The 19328-nt window shown below is 42.1% G+C and overlaps 1 protein-coding gene across 1 annotated transcript in view; it reads right to left on the bottom strand.

Moving 5' to 3' along the window:
- Window positions 1-19328, bottom strand: part of LOC124008814 (collagen alpha-6(IV) chain-like) — a 276756-nt gene that overhangs the window by 7763 nt on the left and 249665 nt on the right. Inside the window, exons 30-36 of the mRNA XM_046320380.1 lie at window positions 17054-17176; window positions 16732-16913; window positions 11919-11982; window positions 7036-7218; window positions 6724-6831; window positions 6225-6416; window positions 1043-1159 (exon numbers count right to left, since the gene is read on the bottom strand). Of these exons, the coding sequence (XP_046176336.1) occupies window positions 1043-1159; window positions 6225-6416; window positions 6724-6831; window positions 7036-7218; window positions 11919-11982; window positions 16732-16913; window positions 17054-17176 (969 nt within the window). The remainder of the gene's footprint in view (window positions 1-1042; window positions 1160-6224; window positions 6417-6723; window positions 6832-7035; window positions 7219-11918; window positions 11983-16731; window positions 16914-17053; window positions 17177-19328) is intronic.

Genomic DNA, 19328 nt, shown 5'->3' with positions numbered 1-19328 from the left:
GAAAGGAGGAGAAGAAGTAGAAAGGAGGAGAAGATGATGAGAGGGAGAAGTAGAAAGGAGGAGAAGATGATGAGAGGGAGAAGTAGAAAGGAGGAGAAGAAGTAGAAAGGAGGAGAAGATGATGAGAGGGAGAAGTAGAAAGGAGGAGAAGAAGTAGAAAGGAGGAGATGATGATGAGAGGGAGAAGTAGAAAGGAGAAGAAGAAGGGAGGAGTAGAAAGGAGGAGAAGAAGATTAGAGGGAGAAGTAGAAAGGAGGAGAAGATGATGAGAGGGAGAAGTAGAAAGGAGAAGAAGGGAGAAGTAGAAAGGAAAAGAAGATGATGAGAGGGTGAAGTAGAAAGGAGGAGAAGAAGATGAGAGGGAGAAGTAGAAAGGAGGAGAAGAAGTAGAAAGGAGAAGAAGAAGGGAGGAGTAGAAAGGAGAAGAAGAAGTAGAAAGGAGAAGAAGAATGGAGAAGTAGAAAGGAGAAGAAGAAGTAGAAAGGAGAAGAAGAAGGGAGGAGTAGAAAGGAGAAGAAGGTGATGAGAGGGAGAAGTAGAACGGAGAAGAAGGTGATGAGAGGGAGAAGTAGAAAGGAGAAGAAGATGATGAGAGGGAGAAGTAGAAAGGAGGAGAAGAAGGGAGGAGTAGAAAGGAGAAGAAGAAGGGAGGAGTAGAAAGGAGAAGAAGAAGGGAGAAGTAGAAAGGAGAAGAAGAAGGGAGGAGTAGAAAGGAGAAGAAGAAGGGAGGAGTAGAAAGGAGAAGAAGAAGGGAGGAGTAGAAAGGAGAAGAAGAAGGGAGGAGTAGAAAGGAGAAGAAGAAGGGAGGAGTAGAAAGGAGAAGAAGAAGATGAGAGGGAGAAGTAGAAAGGAGGAGAAGATGATGAGAGGGAGAAGTAGAAAGGAGGAGAAGAAGTAGAAAGGAGAAGAAGAAGGGAGGAGTAGAAAGGAGAAGAAGGGAGGAGTAGAAAGGAGTAGAAGGAGATGGAAGAAGGAGCAGGAAAGTGAGACAGAGGAATATAATCTACTGTTTTATAAAAGGCTAAATAAAGGGTGAAACTACCTTCTCCTCCATCGAGTCCGGGCAGGCCTGGGTCTCCCAGAGGTCCAGGGATATTGGAGCCGATTGTCTCCCCACGACGACCAGGCAGACCTGGGAAGCCTGTCATACCAGGACCCCCTGACAACCAAACAAGAGTTAAGGTCATCCACACACACACACACACACACACACACACACACACACACACACACACACACACACACACACACACACACACACACACACACACACACACACACACACACACACACACACACACACACACACACACACACACACACACACACACACACACACACACACACACACACACACACACACACACACACACCTCACTGTCTGCTTTAGAAACAGCCTCTGGTCAAATGTAGTGAGTGCAGTATTACAGGCAAGTCTAGCGGTTAGGGCGGGGGGGGGGGCTGCGGTCTGTACCGGGCCTGCCGGGCACTTCAATCTGGCCCTTGAGACATTTTTTAAATGCGTTAAATATGATTATATTTGAGTTGCGATTTTCGGCCTAAAACGACTCATTCCATGATATACAAACAACCTCCAATAGATGGCGATGTAGCCTGACAGCGCGCTCTGTATTTGGGTCTACAGTCAGATTCAGAATGGGCTCAGTCATCACAGCCACTTCATTGCTTGACGACTTTTAACGTGAAAAATGAGTGCTGCGAAAATGAGAAAAGTGGTCTCTGAGTGTTGTGTGTTTAAAGAAGAATGCACAGTAGAATATATATATACTTTTTTAGTAACATTGGACATAAGGCGGTATGTCTGATTTGCCAAGAAAGTGTTTTTAAGGAATATAATCTCAATCGTCATTTTTCAAGTAAGCATGCTAACTACGCTACCAATCTGTCCTCTCAGGAAAAGGCAAGGAAGGCCTCAAAACACGCCACAACTTAAAAGCCAAACAAAAAAACGATGCTCTACTCAAGAGTTCCGTAACTAAGGCAACGTAGTGGCACATAAAAGCGAAAAGCATATAGCCTTTTGCTGAAGGGGAGTTTGGGGAAAAGCGTATGGTGGAGACTGCTGGTATACTTTGTCCTGAGATTAAAAGCCAATTCTAGAAAATGTACTTATCACGCAGAACCATCACCAGGCGCGTGGAAATGATATAGGTGAGGAGCTCATCTCAGAGTTGAAGAAAAAAACAAGGTGGCTTCGATCTTTTTGTCAGATGAATACATGAGAACTTCTCGCGATGGAATCAATGATGGGAACAATCAAGGGGCTCTGACTTATATGACAAAATATGAAGAAAAATTAATCTACCGTGGAGCAAATTGACAAAATATCACCAAATGTACCTGGTAAAAACATTGGCCGACTAAAAAGATTACAAGACAAAGTAAAAGAGAAGAAAGGCTCAACTCGGAGGAATGTATATTTCCTCAGTGTATTATTCATCAGGAAGCCCTGTGTATAAGTGTGTTAAAACTGGAAAATCTTGTCAAAGTGGTCGTACAACTTGTCAACTTTATACAGGCAAGGAGGCTTATCCATCGTCAGTTCAACTTTATACAGACAAGGAGGCTTATCCATCATCAGTTCAACTTTATACAGACAAGGAAGCTTATCCATCATCAGTTCAACTTTATACAGACAAGGAGGCTTATCCATCGTCAGTTCAACTTTATACAGACAAGGAGGCTTATCCATCATCAGTTCAACTTTATACAGACAAGGAAGCTTATCCATCGTCAGTTCAACTTTATACAGACAAGGAGTCTTAACATCGTCAGGTCAACTTTCTACAGGCTTATCCATTGTCAGTTCATTCATCTGCTCAATGACACAGAGGCAGAGCACCAGGACTTGTTGTCCCATTCAAATGTGCGCTGGCTAAGCCTGGGAAAAGCATTTAGCCGTGTGTGGGAACTGAGAGGGGAGATGGGTATGTTCCTTAATACGGTTGGTAAAGCTGACGACTTCTCTGAGTTGAAAGACACAGACCGGCTGGGCGACTTTGCTTTCGGTGTGGACATATCGGGGCATCTGAAACATCTGAACGTGAAACTGCAGGGAAGTGGTGTTTTTGGGCTTTGACTGTATTCCAACGTGAAAGTCTTCAAGGCCAAACTTATGTTGTTCTCCAGATAAATGAGCAGCCGCTCTCTCACTCATGTTCCCGACACTGGCCACACTGAAAACGGCCCCATCGCAGTGCCACACTGAAAACCCCCACATCGCAGTGCCACACTGAAAACGGCCCCATCGCAGTGCCACACTGAAAACCCCCACATCGCAGTGCCACACTGAAAACCCCCACATCGCAGTGCCACACTGAAAACCCCCACATCGCAGTGCCACACTGAAAACGCCCACATCGCAGTGCCACACGGAAAACCCCCCACATCGCAGTGCCACACGGAAAACCCCCACATCGCAGTGCCACACTGAAAACGCCCACATCGCAGTGCCACACTGAAAACCCCCCACATCGCAGTGCCACACTGAAAACGCCCACATCGCAGTGCCACACTGAAAACGCCCACATCGCAGTGCCACACTGAAAACGCCCACATCGCAGTGCCACACTGAAAACGCCCACATCGCAGTGCCACACTGAAAACCCCCCACATCGCAGTGCCACACGGAAACCCCCCACATCGCAGTGCCACACGGAAAACCCCCCACATCGCAGTGCCGCACTGACAGACAGTAGCACTTTGATCGACCTGCATGCTGAGTTTTTCCGCAGCTCCTCAGACCGTGATTGAGATTGTTTCATGCCCCCCTGTCTTTCAACAGTGAGAAAACACCACCAGACACACAATTGTGGCTCATCAACATCCAATGTGACAGATCTTTGAAGGAGAAGTACAAAACAGCAACAATAGACCAGTTCTATGGCTCCCAGAATGAAACTAAGTTTCCAAATATTAAAAAACGCCCAAAGAATGCTTGTTTTATTTGGGTCAAATTCGGGTGAACAAACATTCTCAGTCATGAATTTACCACAAATCCCGCCACAGGTCAAATGTAACAAGTGACCACTTGTCAGGTGTTCTGAGAATCTCTACATCCAAGATGACACCAGACTTTGATGCCCTTGCCAAGAGAGGTGACCAGACCCATTGTTCACATTAAGACTTGAATAACCGTGGCCGGGGTAGGCAAGGATTATGCTTTTTCATGGTGATGGTTCTGCAGAGAGAATTACCCAGCAATGCACTTGGATACAGGTCACTTGTCCCCATACATCTGACAACAAACACTTATTCAGTCAGATTTGGGCTGAGGTGATTGGATAACTGTAAATATGGCTCACAATGGAGATGAGAATTGTTCCTTAATATGCTTCAAAAACAGACCATTCCAAATTAACCAGATGCTCGTACCATATGTTTCACTCAAATTTTACAATCGTTTTTTTTTTTTTACACATCTGCTGTTACATTTTGCATGTCTCCAGTCATATAATATATATATATATATTTTTAAGTTTGCATATTGTGACTGTAAGTTCGATTGGGCGAGATACAGGATCTGTATGTGTGTTTGACTGTCTGTGATGTTATACATTTTTGGAGAAAAAAATGTTAAATAATTGTGAACAATTTGTTCACATAAAACAAGGGTAGAATAGTTCTGCAAGCGTATGTAGTCCTTGTGGTCCTTCTGTAGCTCAGTTGGTAGAGCATGGCGCTTGTAACGCCAGGGTAGTGGGTTCGATTCCCGGGACCACCCATACGTAGAATGTATGCACACGACTGTAAGTAGCTTTGGATAAAAGCGTCTGCTAAATGGCATATATTATGTACATCTACAGTACACTAGTAATATGTTCATCTACAGTACACTAGTAATATGTACATCTACAGTACATTAGTAATATGTACATCTACAGTACAGTAGTAATATGTACATCTACAGTACACTAGTAATATGTACATCTACAGTACAGTAGTAATATGTACATCTACAGTACAGTAGTAATATGTACATGTACAGTAGTAATATGTACATGTACAGTAGTAATATGTACATGTACAGTAGTAATATGTACATGTACAGTAGTAATATGTACATATACAGTACAGTAGTAATATGTACAGCTACGTACACTAGTAATATGTACAGCTACAGTACACTAGTAATATGTACATCTACAGTACACTAGTAATATGTACATCTACAGTACAGTAGTAATATGTACAGCTACAGTACAGTAGTAATATGTACATATACAGTACAGTAGTAATATGTACATATACAGTACACTAGTAATTGCATGTCAATGTGAAAATTAATAAAGGTTTCACATGTTTTATCACGCATATAGTATATGGCCCTTCATAAACTCAGTGTGGCCCTTGAGCCAAAAGGTTTGCCCACCCCTGAGCTAGGATCATCATGTGACTCATCAAGGTTACTCAAGGTTACTCGAGGTTACTCATCTCTGCTTTTTACTCTGCGTTGCCTGTTCTTTGGGGTTTTAGGGGGGGGTATCTAGAAAGCACTTTGTGACGACTGCTGATGTAAAAAGGGCTATAAAATAAATTGTATTGATTGATTAATCTTTCTCTATAAAAGACATTTTAAGGATTGATTGATCTTTCTCTATAAAAGACATTTTAAGGATTGATTGATCTTTCTCTATAAAATAAATTGTATTGATTGATTCATCTTTCTCTATAAAAGACATTTTAAGGATTGATTGATCTTTCTCTATAAAAGACATTTTAAGGATTGATTGATCTTTCTCTATAAAATAAATTGTATTGATTGATTCATCTTTCTCTATAAAAGACATTTTAAGGATTGATTGATCTTTCTCTATAAAATAAATTGTATTGATTGATTCATCTTTCTCTATAAAAGACATTTTAAGGATTGATTGATCTTTCTCTATAAAAGACATTTTAAGGATTGATTGATCTTTCTCTATAAAATAAATTGTATTGATTGATTCATCTTTCTCTATAAAATACATTTTAAGGATTGATTGATCTTTCTCTATAAAAGACATTTTAAGGATTGATTGATCTTTCTCTATAAAAGACATTTTAAGGATTGATTGATCTTTCTCTATAAAAGACATTTTAAGGATTGATTGATCTTTCTCTATAAAATAAATTGTATTTATTGATCTTTCATTATAAAATGTATTTTATTGATTGATCTTTCTCTATAAAATGAATTTGATTGATTGATGAATCTTTCTCACCTGACTCTCCTCTCGCTCCCTTCTCCGCGTTGTATCCCGGGGGTCCTGGGATGGAGGAGCCCCTCTCTCCCTTCAAACCGGCCGCTCCAGGGGTGCCGGGGCGCCCCTCCTCACTATAACCCGGGGTTCCTGGTAGACCGTTCGGTCCAGCCAGTCCGTTGAGTCCATCGAGACCAGGAGATCCCGACAGACCTTGAGAAGGAACATGATTATTGCATCATGACATCGACACCAATAAGGGACATTGTACTGAAGTTATGACATTGTCAGAGGCCATTTCAGTTAAATAGGGGAAAGACAGATTTTCATTCAGGCCAATGATGTTGTATTACAAACTGTAATGTGTGTGTGTGTTTGAGTGTGCGTGGGCGTATTTCTGTGTGTGTGTGTGTGTGTGTGTGTGTGTGTGTGTGTGTGTGTGTGTGTGTGTGTGTGTGTGTGTGTGTGTGTGTGTGTGTGTGTGTGTGTGTGTGTGTGTGTGTGTGTGTGTCCGACAAACCTTTTTCTCCAGATGGTCCAGGGGAGCCGGGGCGGCCAGTCGTCCCGTCGAGACCTCTTCCTCCTGGGTATCCGTTCAGACCCTTAGCCCCAGTGAAACCAGGGGTACCTGAGAGGAGGGGGACCCCAAAAAACATAACCAGGAACATAGAAAATGATGAGTGAGGATGAGGGGTTATACAGTATATATTATTTTTTTTATTTCTTATTCCACCTTTTCTAAATTGTTTAAATATCACTTCCCTGTGACATGATTAATCTGTGTGATATTTATGACATCACGTCCTGTGACATCATCATCACCACTACTCACCCAAGAGTCCGGGTCTTCCAGGAACTCCCGCTTCTCCCTTCTGTCCGCTGAACCCAGGGCCCCCTGGGAAACCGTTGTCGCCGGGGGTGCCATTAGCACCTTGGCCACCTGGGTAACCGGGGGTTCCGGACTCACCTTTAGCTCCGGGACTTCCGGGGTAGCCGGATGAGTCACCTCTCTCCCCTGAGGAACATACAGATACAAGTAAGAACTTAACCAATACAAAACATTTACACTGACAAGATACAGGTAACAACTTAACCAATACAAAACATTTACACTGACAAGATACAGGTAACAACTTAACCAACACAAAACATTTACACTGACAAGGTACAGGTAAACCAAGCCACAGAAAATTGGTTGCAATTTCAATTTAATCCACCAGAGACCATCTCAAGGAAGAGACCACCACAGGGAAGAGACCACCACAAGGAAGAGACCACCACAGGGAAGAGACCACCACAGGGAAGAGACCACCACAGGGAAGAGACCATCACAAGGAAGAGACCACCACAGGGAAGAGACCATCACAGGGAAGAGACCACCACAGGGAAGAGACCACCACAGGGAAGAGACCACCACAGGGAAGAGACCACCACAGGGAAGAGACCACCACAGGGAAGAGACCATCACAGGGAAGAGACAACAGTTAAGAGAATCAGGCCTTTCTATTCGACCTGGCCCGGGTATCCTGGAAGGATATTGACCTCATTCCGTCAGTAGAGGATTCCTGGTTATTCTTCAAAAGTGCCTTCCTCACCATCTTAAATAAGCATGCCCCATTCAAAACATTTAGAAGCAGGAACAGACATAGCCCTTGGTTCTCTCCAGACCTGACTGCCCTTGACCAGCACAAAAACATCCTGTGGCGTTCTGCTTTAGCATCGAATAGCCCCCACGATATGCAACTTTTCAGGGAAGTTAGGAACCAATACACACAGGCAGTTAGAAAAGCTAAGGCAAGCTTTTCCAAGCAGAAATTTGCATCCTGTAGCACAAACTCAAAAAAGTTCTGGAACACTGTAAAGTCCAGGGAGAATAAGAGCACCTCCTCCCAGCTGCCCACTGCACTGAGGCTAGGAAACTCTGTCACCACCGATAAATCCACTATAATTGAGAATTCCAGTAAGTATTTCTCTACGGCTGGCCATGCTTTCCACCTGGCTACCCCCACCCCGGTCAACAGCCCTGCACCCCACACAGCAACTCGCCCAAACCTCCCCCACTTCTCCTTCACCCAAATCCAGATTGCTGATGTTCCGAAAGAGCTGCAAAATCTGGACTCCTACAAATCAGCCGGGCTAGACAATCTGGACCCTCTCCTTCTAAAATGATCTGCAAAAGTTGTTGCAACCCTTATTACTTGCCTGTTCAACCTCTCTTTCGTATCATCTGAGATTCCCAAAGATTGGAAAGCAGCCACGGTCATCCCCCTCTTCAAAGGGGGAGACACTCTAGAGTCTAGACCCAAACTGCTACAGACCTATATCTATCCTACCCTGCCTTTCTAAGGTCTTCGAAAGCAAAGTTAACAAACAGATTACCGACCATTTTGAATCCCCCCGTACCTTCTCCGCTATGCAATCTGGTTTCAGAGCTGGTCTTAGGTGCACCTCAGCCACGCTCAAGGTCCTAAACGATATCATAACCGCCATCGATAAGAGACAATACTGTGCAGCCGTATTCATCGACCTGGCCAACGCTTTCGACTCTGTCAATCACCACATTCTTATCGGCAGACTCAACAGCCCTGGTTTCTCAAATGATTGCCTCGCCTGGTTCACCAACTACTTCTCTGATAGAGTTCAGTGTGTGAAATCGGAGGGCCTGTTGTCTGGACCTCTGGCAGTCTCTCAGACACATATCTCCCTCACTAGCTTTAAGCACCAGCTGCCACAGCAGCTCACAGATCACTGCACCTGTACATAGCCCATCTGTAAATAGTCCATCCAACTACCTCATCCCCATACTGTATTTATTTATTTGTCCTGCTCCTTTGCACCCCAGTATCTCTACTTGCACATTCATCTTCTGCACATCTACCATTCCAGTGTTTAATTGCTATATTGTAATTACTTTGCCACCATGGCCTATTTATTGCCTTAGCTCCCTTATCTTCCCTCATTCGCACACGCTGTATATAGACTTTTTTTCTACTGTATTATTGACTGTATGTTTGTTTATTCCATGTGTAACTCTGTGTAACTCGCGGACCATGTTGTCTTGCTCCCAGACAAACTAAACAACTTCAGAGTAAACTGCCTGCTACTCAGTCACAGATGCTAATATATGCATATTATTAGTAGTATTGGATGGAAAACACTCTGAATTTTCTAAAACTGTTTGAATGATGTCTGTGAGTATAACAGAACTCATATGGCAGGCAAAAACCGGAGAAGAAATCCAAACAGGAAGTGGGAAATCTGAGGTTTGTAGTTTTTCAATTCAGCCCCTATTGAAGATACAGTGGGATATTGGTAATCTTGCACTTCCTAAGGTTTCCACTAGATGTCAACAGCCTTTAGAACGTTGTTTCAGGCTTCTACTGTGAAGGGGGGCTGAATTAGAGGGGAATGAGTCAGGTGTCTGGCAGAGAGCCATGGGCTCGCGACGCGCGGTCATGTGAAAGTTACCTCGCGTTCCATTGCTTTTCTACAGACAAAGGAATTATTCGGTTGGGACATTATTGAAGATTTATGTTAAAAACATCCTAAAGACTGATTCTATACTTCATTTGATATGTTTCTACGACTAGTAATATAACATTTTGGACTTTTGGACTTTCTGCTGGATTTGCAAGCGCATTTGTATTTGTTTACCAAATGCCCTAACAAAAGGAGGTACCCTGTATATGGACATAAATGATGAACTTTATCGAACAAATCAAACATTTATTGTGAAACTGGGATTCCTGGGAATGCATTCTGATGAAGATCATTAAAGGTAAGTGAATATTTATAATGCTATTTCTGACTAATGTTGACTCCACAACATGGCGGATATTTCTTTGGCTGGTTTGGGCTCTGAGCGCCGTACTCAGATTATTGCATGGTATACTTTTTCAGAAAAGTTTTTTTGAAATCTGACATAGCGGTTGCATTAAGGAGAAGTTTATCTAAAGTTCCATATATAATAGTTGTATCTATTATCAATGTTTATTATGAGTATTTCTGTAAATTGATGTGGCTCTCTGCAAAATCACAGCATGTTTTGGAACTACTGAACATTACACACCAATGTAAAATTAGATTTTTGGATATAAATATGCACTTTATTGAATAAAACATACATGTATTGTGTAACATGAAGTCCTATGAGTGTCATCTGATGAAGATCAAAGGGTAGTGATTCATTTTATCTCTATTTGTGCTCTTTGTGACTCCTCTCTTTGGCTGGAAAAATGGTTGTGTTTTTCTGAGGCTTGGTGGTGACCTAACATAATCGTTTGTGGAGCTTTCGCTGTAAAGGCTTTTTGAAATCAGACACTGTGGCTGGATTAACGAGAATTTTATCTTTAAAATGATGCCTAATACTTGTATGTTTGAGATATTTTATTTATGAGACTTCATTTGGCACCCTGCAATTTCACTGGTTGTTGGCGATGGAATATAACCTCACACTCAATGTCAACAAAACAAAGGAGATGATCATGGACTTCAGGAAACAGCAGAGGGAGCACCCCCCTATCCACATCGACAGGACAGTAGTGGAGAAGGTGAAAAGTTTTAAGTTCCTCAGCGTACACATCACGGAAAAACTGAAATGGTCCACCCACACAGACAGTGTGGTGAAGAAGGCTGGAGGCTGAAGAAATTTGGCTTGTCACTAAAAACACTCAAACTTTTACAGATGCACAATCGAGAGCATCCTGTCAGGCTGTATCACCGCTTGGTACGGCAACTGCTCCGCCCAGAACCGGAAGGCTCTCCAGAGGGTAGTGAGGTCTGCACAACGCATCACCGGAGGCAAACTACCTGCCCTCCAGGACACCTACACCCCCCGATGTCACAGGAAGGCCATAAAGATCATCAAGGACAACAACCAACCGAGCCACGGCCTGTTCACCCCGCTATCATCCAGAAGACGAGGTCAGTACAGGTGCATCAAAGTGGGGACCGAGAGAATGAAAAACAGCTTCTATCTCAAGGCCATCAGACTGTTAAACAGCCACCACTAACATTGAGTGGCTGCTGCCAACATACTGACTTTTCTCTAGCAACTTTAATAATGAAAAAATTGATGTAATAAATGTATCACTAGCCACTTTAAACTATGCCACTCTATATAATGTTTACATACCCTACATTACTCATCTCATATGTATATACTGTACTCTATATCATCTACTGCATCTTGCCAATGCCGTTCGGCCATCACTCATTCATATATTTTTATGTACATATTCTTATTCATTCCTTTACACCTGTGTGTATAAAGGTAGTTGTTGTGAAATTGTTAGGTTAGATTACTTGTTAGATATTACTGCATGGTCGGAACTAGAAGCACAAGCATTTCGCTACACTCGCATTAACATCTGCTAACCATGTGTATGTGATAAATAATATTTGATTTGATTTATGTGTCGAACTGCTTTGCTTTATCTTGGCAAGGTCGCAGTTGTAAATGAGAACTTGTTCTAAACTGGCCTACCTGGTTAAATAAAGGTGAAATAAAATATACATTTAAAAAAATGGCACAGAGAAGAGACCATGAAATAAAATAAAATTGTATTTATCACATGGGGCCGAAAACAGCTGGTGTAGACTGTACAGGGAAATGCTTTCTTACAAACCTTTTCCAACCCTTCAGAGTTTAAGAGAATGGTACAGAGAAGAGAGCATCACAGGTAGGTATACGACAGACAGGTGACAGCCACTCACCTTTAGCACCTGGCTGACCAGGGACTCCAGGGTTACCAGGGAAACCAGGCCTGCCATCGTCACCCTACGGAAAAAAAACAGCAACATCAACTGCCACTTCTAAATATGTTACCGTTTCAGGAAGCTAGGCGTATGTCACACATCACAAGAGGCATTTTTATTTGTATTAAAATGCATTTTTAAGCATAAATGGCACAGCGTTTTTGAAAGATGTAACGTTAGCTGTTGAGAACTACAAACATTTTTCTACTTTTCTCAAGAACATTGATTCCCTGAATTTAGCAGGCGCTTTCAACAGATCAGTTGGAAAAAGTTGTGATGGGATACTTTCTGCACACGCCACGCTAAGTGTGAACCGGAGTGACTTGACACAACGCTGGCCAAACAAGATGTAGCTACAAAGATGTAGCAAAGATGTAGCTGCAAAACAATTTGCTTCACGGCAGACTGAAAGCATTTAACATGCATCCATGTATACGGGTAAGAGTCTCGCTACATTTTCAGATATTATACGTTTCTAACCTTGTCAGAAATGGTTTTGATTGCAAGTTAAAGCATACCGTTAGCTAGCTAGCAAACATTAGCTTGCTGGTTCGCTAGCTAACGTTAAGTGTATGATCTGTGTAGTAATATTATTAAAATCAGAAACCATTTGCATTGCTAGTTATAGCACAATGTTAGCTAGCTAACATTGAACCTAGTTGGTTAGATTTAGCTACCTGCAGATTCATACTACAACTATGACAATGCTTGTATTTGTAGTAGTATGAATTGGGATTATGCCGGTTCATTGTTTAGTTAGCTAGCTACATGTCTAAACAAAAGATTCCACCACAAATAGAACAATGAGACAGGTATTTCACTGGATGTATAAATGTGAAGCATCCGCTTGGCGTTTCCAGTCACTACCAAATATGGTAGTGAGAGGAAGCCCAGTGGCCGGCAGTGGGTGAAGATAGAACGTGGTGGATTTTGGCCGATATTTTGCAATTTTCTCATTGATGAAACCTTTGATCTCAATACAGTTTTCTGTTCCCAAAACTATAATCTGTTACGTACAGAGTAGACAAATTTTTCGAGACGTTACCCTTTACCAAAGTTTTAAAAATGTGCTTGGTTTAGAAGGAGTGCAAAGGTGAATTGAGTTATTGCACATGTTCACTTCATAGAGTAGGCGTTCCCTAATGGAAATATTCAAATGTTTGCTAGAACGTGCCAATAGGATCTCGCTAGCTCATGCTTGGCTCTGCCCACCTCCTTACTTGTTCTGCCCACTATGACTAATTTGTTCCAATTTGAAACAACAGTCTGTGTGGTCTATCTTGGATTAGTTATAACAAATCTTTGACTCAACTTCACCAGATGATTACATGACCCCTCAAGTTAGCCAGCTGTGTCTGGGGAAAATTACGGCGATCTATTGTATTTCATGAACATGTTTACATGTCTAGAAAATAGTGACCCGTCCACTTAGCTAGATGTGGCTGGGGGGTGGTTATAGCTATTCTTTCACATGACACATCAATTTAGACAAGTCTGTCTGGGTAAGCATCATCAAATAAAAATAAAATATGAATGAAAAACATTTCTTGACACTTTCAGTTTATGATATTGCAAATAACCATTTCGCAGTACTGTTTACACCTGTATCCTGTGCGTGTGACAAAAAACAAAAACATTTGTCAATATAGTGTGTGTTTACCAGAGACAATAATGTGAAGATCAACATGACCTGCACTAAACTCAGATTAGGATACTCACTCTGTTTATCACATGGCCTCTCTTAAAGAGATGGATGGAGATAAGGCTTAAGAGGGTGTGAACGACGATGAATGGGTTTAGACAAAGAAGAGCACTACAGTAGGTGTAGCAAAATATTCAAGGGCCATTTTCTCAAAAGTGGGATTACGAGTTTATTAACTTACATTTAGCATTGTTCCTCAACTGCAGTCTCTACTTTTATCCAATGTAAAAAAAAAAACATTTAAATTTGTGCTACATAGGATCGAATCCACGTGGAGGGTCACATATTTCAAACTCAGTTTAACATCAACTGCCACTTCTAAATAAATCAAATTCAGCGTCACGACGTTGCCCTGTTGGGTGAGATTTATGACCCCCCATAAATACCCTTTCCCATTTTTTCTCCACTCTACAGAATGGACTATTGGAAAGCCCTTTGTCTACATAGAGAGAGTATGGTAACATCAAACGGTTGGGAAATGGAACAATATTTCCTTTCTTAACCAGTTGAAAGTGTCCGTTGGTACTTAAAGAATATGATGTCAGATCAGTTGGTTTCTGGGACATTATATCTGATGATAGGGTGACATAAATTGTATCTTGAAAAGTCTCCACATTCTAGATATCAGATTCACATGGAATTGTTGTGCAATTTAAATGTTTAAATATGACATTTTTGAAAAGATGAAAAGTAATTTTATCTTCTAAATGAGAGAATTGTTTTCATAAGTAAACTATGCTCACTCAATGGCCACGCCCACGTGAACAGACATTGGTTGAGAACTATGAAACACGCCCTTCTCTCCCACAGTATAAAAGCATGTTAACGGAAGTCAAATTCAGTTCCTAGTGACGTGAGGACTGGTGTCCATACGTTTAAAAGGGAGAATTTCAACGTGGAGGTGACGATCACCATGCTGGGATTGCAATGTCCGTACTGAGATATACCTAAGACAGCGCTACAGGGAGACAGAACGGACAGCTGATCATCCTCGCAGTGGCAGACCACGTGTAACAACACCTGCACAGGATTGGTACATTCGAACATCACACATGTGGGACAGGTACATGATGGCAACAAGAACTGCCCGAGTTACACCAGGAACGCACAATCCCTCCATCAGTGCTTAGACTGTCCACAATAGGCTGAGAGAGGCTGGACTGGGGGCTTGTAGTCCTGTTGTAAGGCAGGTCCTCACCAGAAATCACCGGCAACAACGTCGCCTATGGGCACTAATCCACCGTCGCTGGATCAGACAGGACTGGCAAAAAGTGCTCTTCACTGACAAGTCGCGGTTTTGTCTCACCAGGGGTGATAGTCGGATTCGCGTTTATCATCGAAGGAATGAGCGTTACACCGAGGCCTGTACTCTGGAGCGGGATCGATTTGGAGTTGGAGGGTCCGTCATGGTCTGGGGCGGTGTGTCACAGCATCATCGGACTGAGCTTGTTGTCATTGCAGGCAATATCAACTCTGTGTGTTACAGGGAAGACATCCTCTTCCCTCATGTGGTACCCTTCCTGCAGGCTCATCCTGACATGACCCTCCAGCATGACAACGCTGTGTGTTACAGGGAAGACATCCTCCTCCCTCATGTGGTACCCTTCCTGCAGGCTCATCCTGACATGACCCTCCCTCATGTGGTACCCTTCCTGCAGGCTCATCCTGACATGACCCTACAGCATGACAACGCTGTGTGTTACAGGGAAGACATCCTCCTTCCTCATGTGGTACCCTTCCTGCAGGCTCATCCTGACATGACCCTCCAGCATGACAATGCCACCAGCCATACTGTTTGTTATGTGCATGATTTCCTGCAAGACAGGAATGTCAGTGTTCTGCCATGGCCAGCGAAGAGCCCGGATCTCATTCCTATTGAGCACATCTGGGATCTGTTGGATCAGAGGGTGAGGGCTAGGGCCATCCCCCCAGAAATGTCTTGCAGGTGCCTTGGTGGAAGAGTGGGGTAACATCTCACAGCAAGAACTGGCAAATCTGGTTCAGTCCATGAGGAGGAGATGCACTGCAGTACATAATGTAGCTGGTGGCCACATCAGATAATGACTTGATTTTGATCCCCCTTTGATCAGGGACATATTATTCCATTTCTGTTAGTCACATGTCTGTGGAACTTGTTCAGTTTATGTCTCAGTTGTTGAATCTTGTTATGTTCATACAAATATTTACACATGTTAAGTTTGCGGAAAATAAACACAGTTGGCAGTGAGAGGACGTTTCTTTTTTTTCTGAGTTTATCTTGCATTTTCCTTTCTGAATGAGCTGTTATTAGAATGCATACGATTGTGTATTTACGGTAGCATAGCTTCTCAAGGTCCAATAGAGACCATCCATTTGTCCCTCAGTCTTCCCGCTCTTTCATTCAAACCCCAACCCCTTCCTTTGTGTAACCAGCCTTCATATCGGGTTAGTCCACTAGGGGCTTTTCATGTCATGATTAGTAATCGATGTGTGATCTATCCTGTGTATATATGTAATTCTGTGTGATTATTTAGGTATTTAGTAAATAAATAATTAAGCCAATTTGTGTATTGCTGACTCAACCTATTAAATAGGGTTCGTGCAGATAACCAAGTACTCACGACAATCAGAATGAGACCGATCGAGGTGACGATTAATTATTGACTGCTATTGATATAAAAGATGTTCAGATCTTTAAGTGAGTGGATTCGGGATATAACTGCTCTATATAAATGAATGCGCCCGCAGTTCCCCAGGTTATTAATGGTTCAATTGTTGAATGGTCCAATTCAATCACGTAATCAATTAAATCTTAGGTAAATGATTTGGTAAAACAGCATGTCATATAATTCAAAGACACAACATTGTAAATATGTCAAACACAGTATAACGTCAACTGCTACTTCTAAATATATCAAACTCAGTTTAACATCAACTGCTACAGTACTTCTAAATATATCAAACTCAGTACAACATCAACTGCTACAGTACTTCTAAATATATCAAACTCAGTACAACATCAACTGCCACTTCTGTTTACTGCCCACAGTGTCACTGTTAAACTCTTTCTATGGTGGTGTATGTGCCTACCCTTGGTCCAGGCATGCCAGGGAAGCCGATGATACCGGGAGAACCAGTAGGGCCTGGGTAGCCTGGCCCGGCTGGGCGTCCGGGGAGACCGGGGAGTCCTGGTTGCCCTTTAGCCCTGTCAGCATAACCAGGCAGCCCGGGCAAACCCTGACGACCAGGCTGGCCCGGGAAACCCTTGTCACCTTGGGACAGGGAGGCACAAAATGGCGACTGTAGGAACTTGTTGGTGACACAGATTTGACAAACAAGCTTTAGGAGCTTGTTGATGACATACATTTGGCACAAAATGGCTAAGGATTTACATTTGTAGCCTACCACCTACCTCTAGGTCCAGGGAAACCAGGTAGTCCGTTGGCACCGTTGTCGCCCCTCTGTCCCTTCTCCAGGTAATCTACTCTGGGGGGCAGAGCGGGTGGGCCAGGGGGACCACGGTAACCTTGGTCACCTGGATCACACACGCACGCACACACACACACGCAAAAGTGAGTATACATACGCAAGTGCGCGTACACACGTATGCACGCACACACACACACCACGTAATTTAGATTATATCTGTACCTCATACAGTTAGCGTCTCTTCTACACAGTAGGGTGAGAACAAATCCCAAATCAATAAAAAAAAGTGAAACTAAACAAAAACAAAACAAATGAACTGTCAGACTATTCATTATGTCAGAGCAGAATGATGAACTGTCAGAGCAGAATGATGAACTGTCAAGAGCAGAATGATGAACTGTCAGACTATTCATTATGTCAGAGCAGAATGATGAACTGTCAGACTATTCATTATGTCAGAGCAGAATGATGAACTGTCAAGACTATTCATTATGTCAGAGCAGAATGATGAACTGTCAAGACTATTCATTATGTCAGAGCAGAATGATGAACTGTCAAGACTATTCATTATGTCAGAGCAGAATGATGAACTGTCAGACTATTCATTATGTCAGAGCAGAATGATGAACTGTCAAGACTATTCATTATGTCAGAGCAGAATGATGAACTGTCAAGACTATTCATTATGTCAGAGCAGAATGATGAACTGTCAAGACTATTCATTATGTCAGAGCAGAATGATGAACTGTCAGACTATTCATTATGTCAGAGCAGAATGATGAACTGTCAGACTATTCATTATGTCAGAGCAGAATGATAAACTGTCAGACTATTCATTATGTCAGAGCAGAATGATGAACTGTCAAGACTATTCATTATGTCAGAGCAGAATGATGAACTGTCAGAGCAGAATAATGAACTGTCAGAGCAGAATGATGAACTGTCAGAGCAGAATGATGAACTGTCAAGACTATTCATTATGTCAGAGCAGAATGATGAACTGTCAAGACTATTCATTATGTCAGAGCAGAATGATGAACTGTCAAGACTATTCATTATGTCAGAGCAGAATGATGAACTGTCAGAGCAGAATGATGAACTGTCAAGACTATTCATTATGTCAGAGCAGAATGATGAACTGTCAAGACTATTCATTATGTCAGAGCAGAATGATGAACTGTCAGAGCAGAATGATGAACTGTCAGAGCAGAATGATGAACTGTCAGAGCAGAATGATGAACTGTCAGAGCAGAATGATGAACTGTCAAGACTATTCATTATGTCAGAGCAGAATGATGAACTGTCAAGACTATTCATTATGTCAGAGCAGAATGATGAACTGTCAGAGCAGAATGATGAACTGTCAAGACTATTCATTATGTCAGAGCAGAATGATGAACTGTCAAGACTATTCATTATGTCAGAGCAGAATGATGAACTGTCAGAGCAGAATGATGAACTGTCAGACTATTCATTATGTCAGAGCAGAATGATGAACTGTCAGACTATTCATTATGTCAGAGCAGAATGATGAACTGTCAGACTATTCATTATGTCAGACCAGAATGATGAACTGTCAGACTATTCATTATGTCAGACCAGAATGATGAACTGTCAGACTATTCATTATGTCAGAGCAGAATGATGAACTGTCAGACCAGAATGATGAACTGTCAGACTATTCATTATGTCAGAGCAGAATGATGAACTGTCAGACTATTCATTATGTCAGAGCAGAATGATGAACTGTCAAGACTATTCATTATGTCAGAGCAGAATGATGAACTGTCAAGACTATTCATTATGTCAGAGCAGAATGATGAACTGTCAAGACTATTCATTATGGCAGAGCAGAATGATGAACTGTCAAGACTATTCATTATGTCAGAGCAGAATGATGAACTGTCAAGACTATTCATTATGTCAGAGCAGAATGATGAACTGTCAAGACTATTCATTATGTCAGAGCAGAATGATGAACTGTCAAGACTATTCATTATGTCAGAGCAGAATGATGAACTGTCAAGACTATTCATTATGTCAGAGCAGAATGATGAACTGTCAGAGCAGAATGATGAAATGTCAGACTATTCATTATGTCAGAGCAGAATGATGAACTGTCAGAGCAGAATGATGAACTGTCAGACTATTCATTATGTCAGAGCAGAATGATGAACTGTCAGAGCAGAATGATGAACTGTCAGACTATTCATTATGTCAGAGCAGAATGATGAACTGTCAAGACTATTCATTATGTC

This window comes from Oncorhynchus gorbuscha, linkage group LG21, assembly GCF_021184085.1.
Source record: "Oncorhynchus gorbuscha isolate QuinsamMale2020 ecotype Even-year linkage group LG21, OgorEven_v1.0, whole genome shotgun sequence".
Classification (NCBI taxonomy): domain Eukaryota; kingdom Metazoa; phylum Chordata; class Actinopteri; order Salmoniformes; family Salmonidae; genus Oncorhynchus; species Oncorhynchus gorbuscha.
Note: the sequence above shows the minus strand (reverse complement) of the source record. Positions and strands in the feature narration are given on the sequence as shown.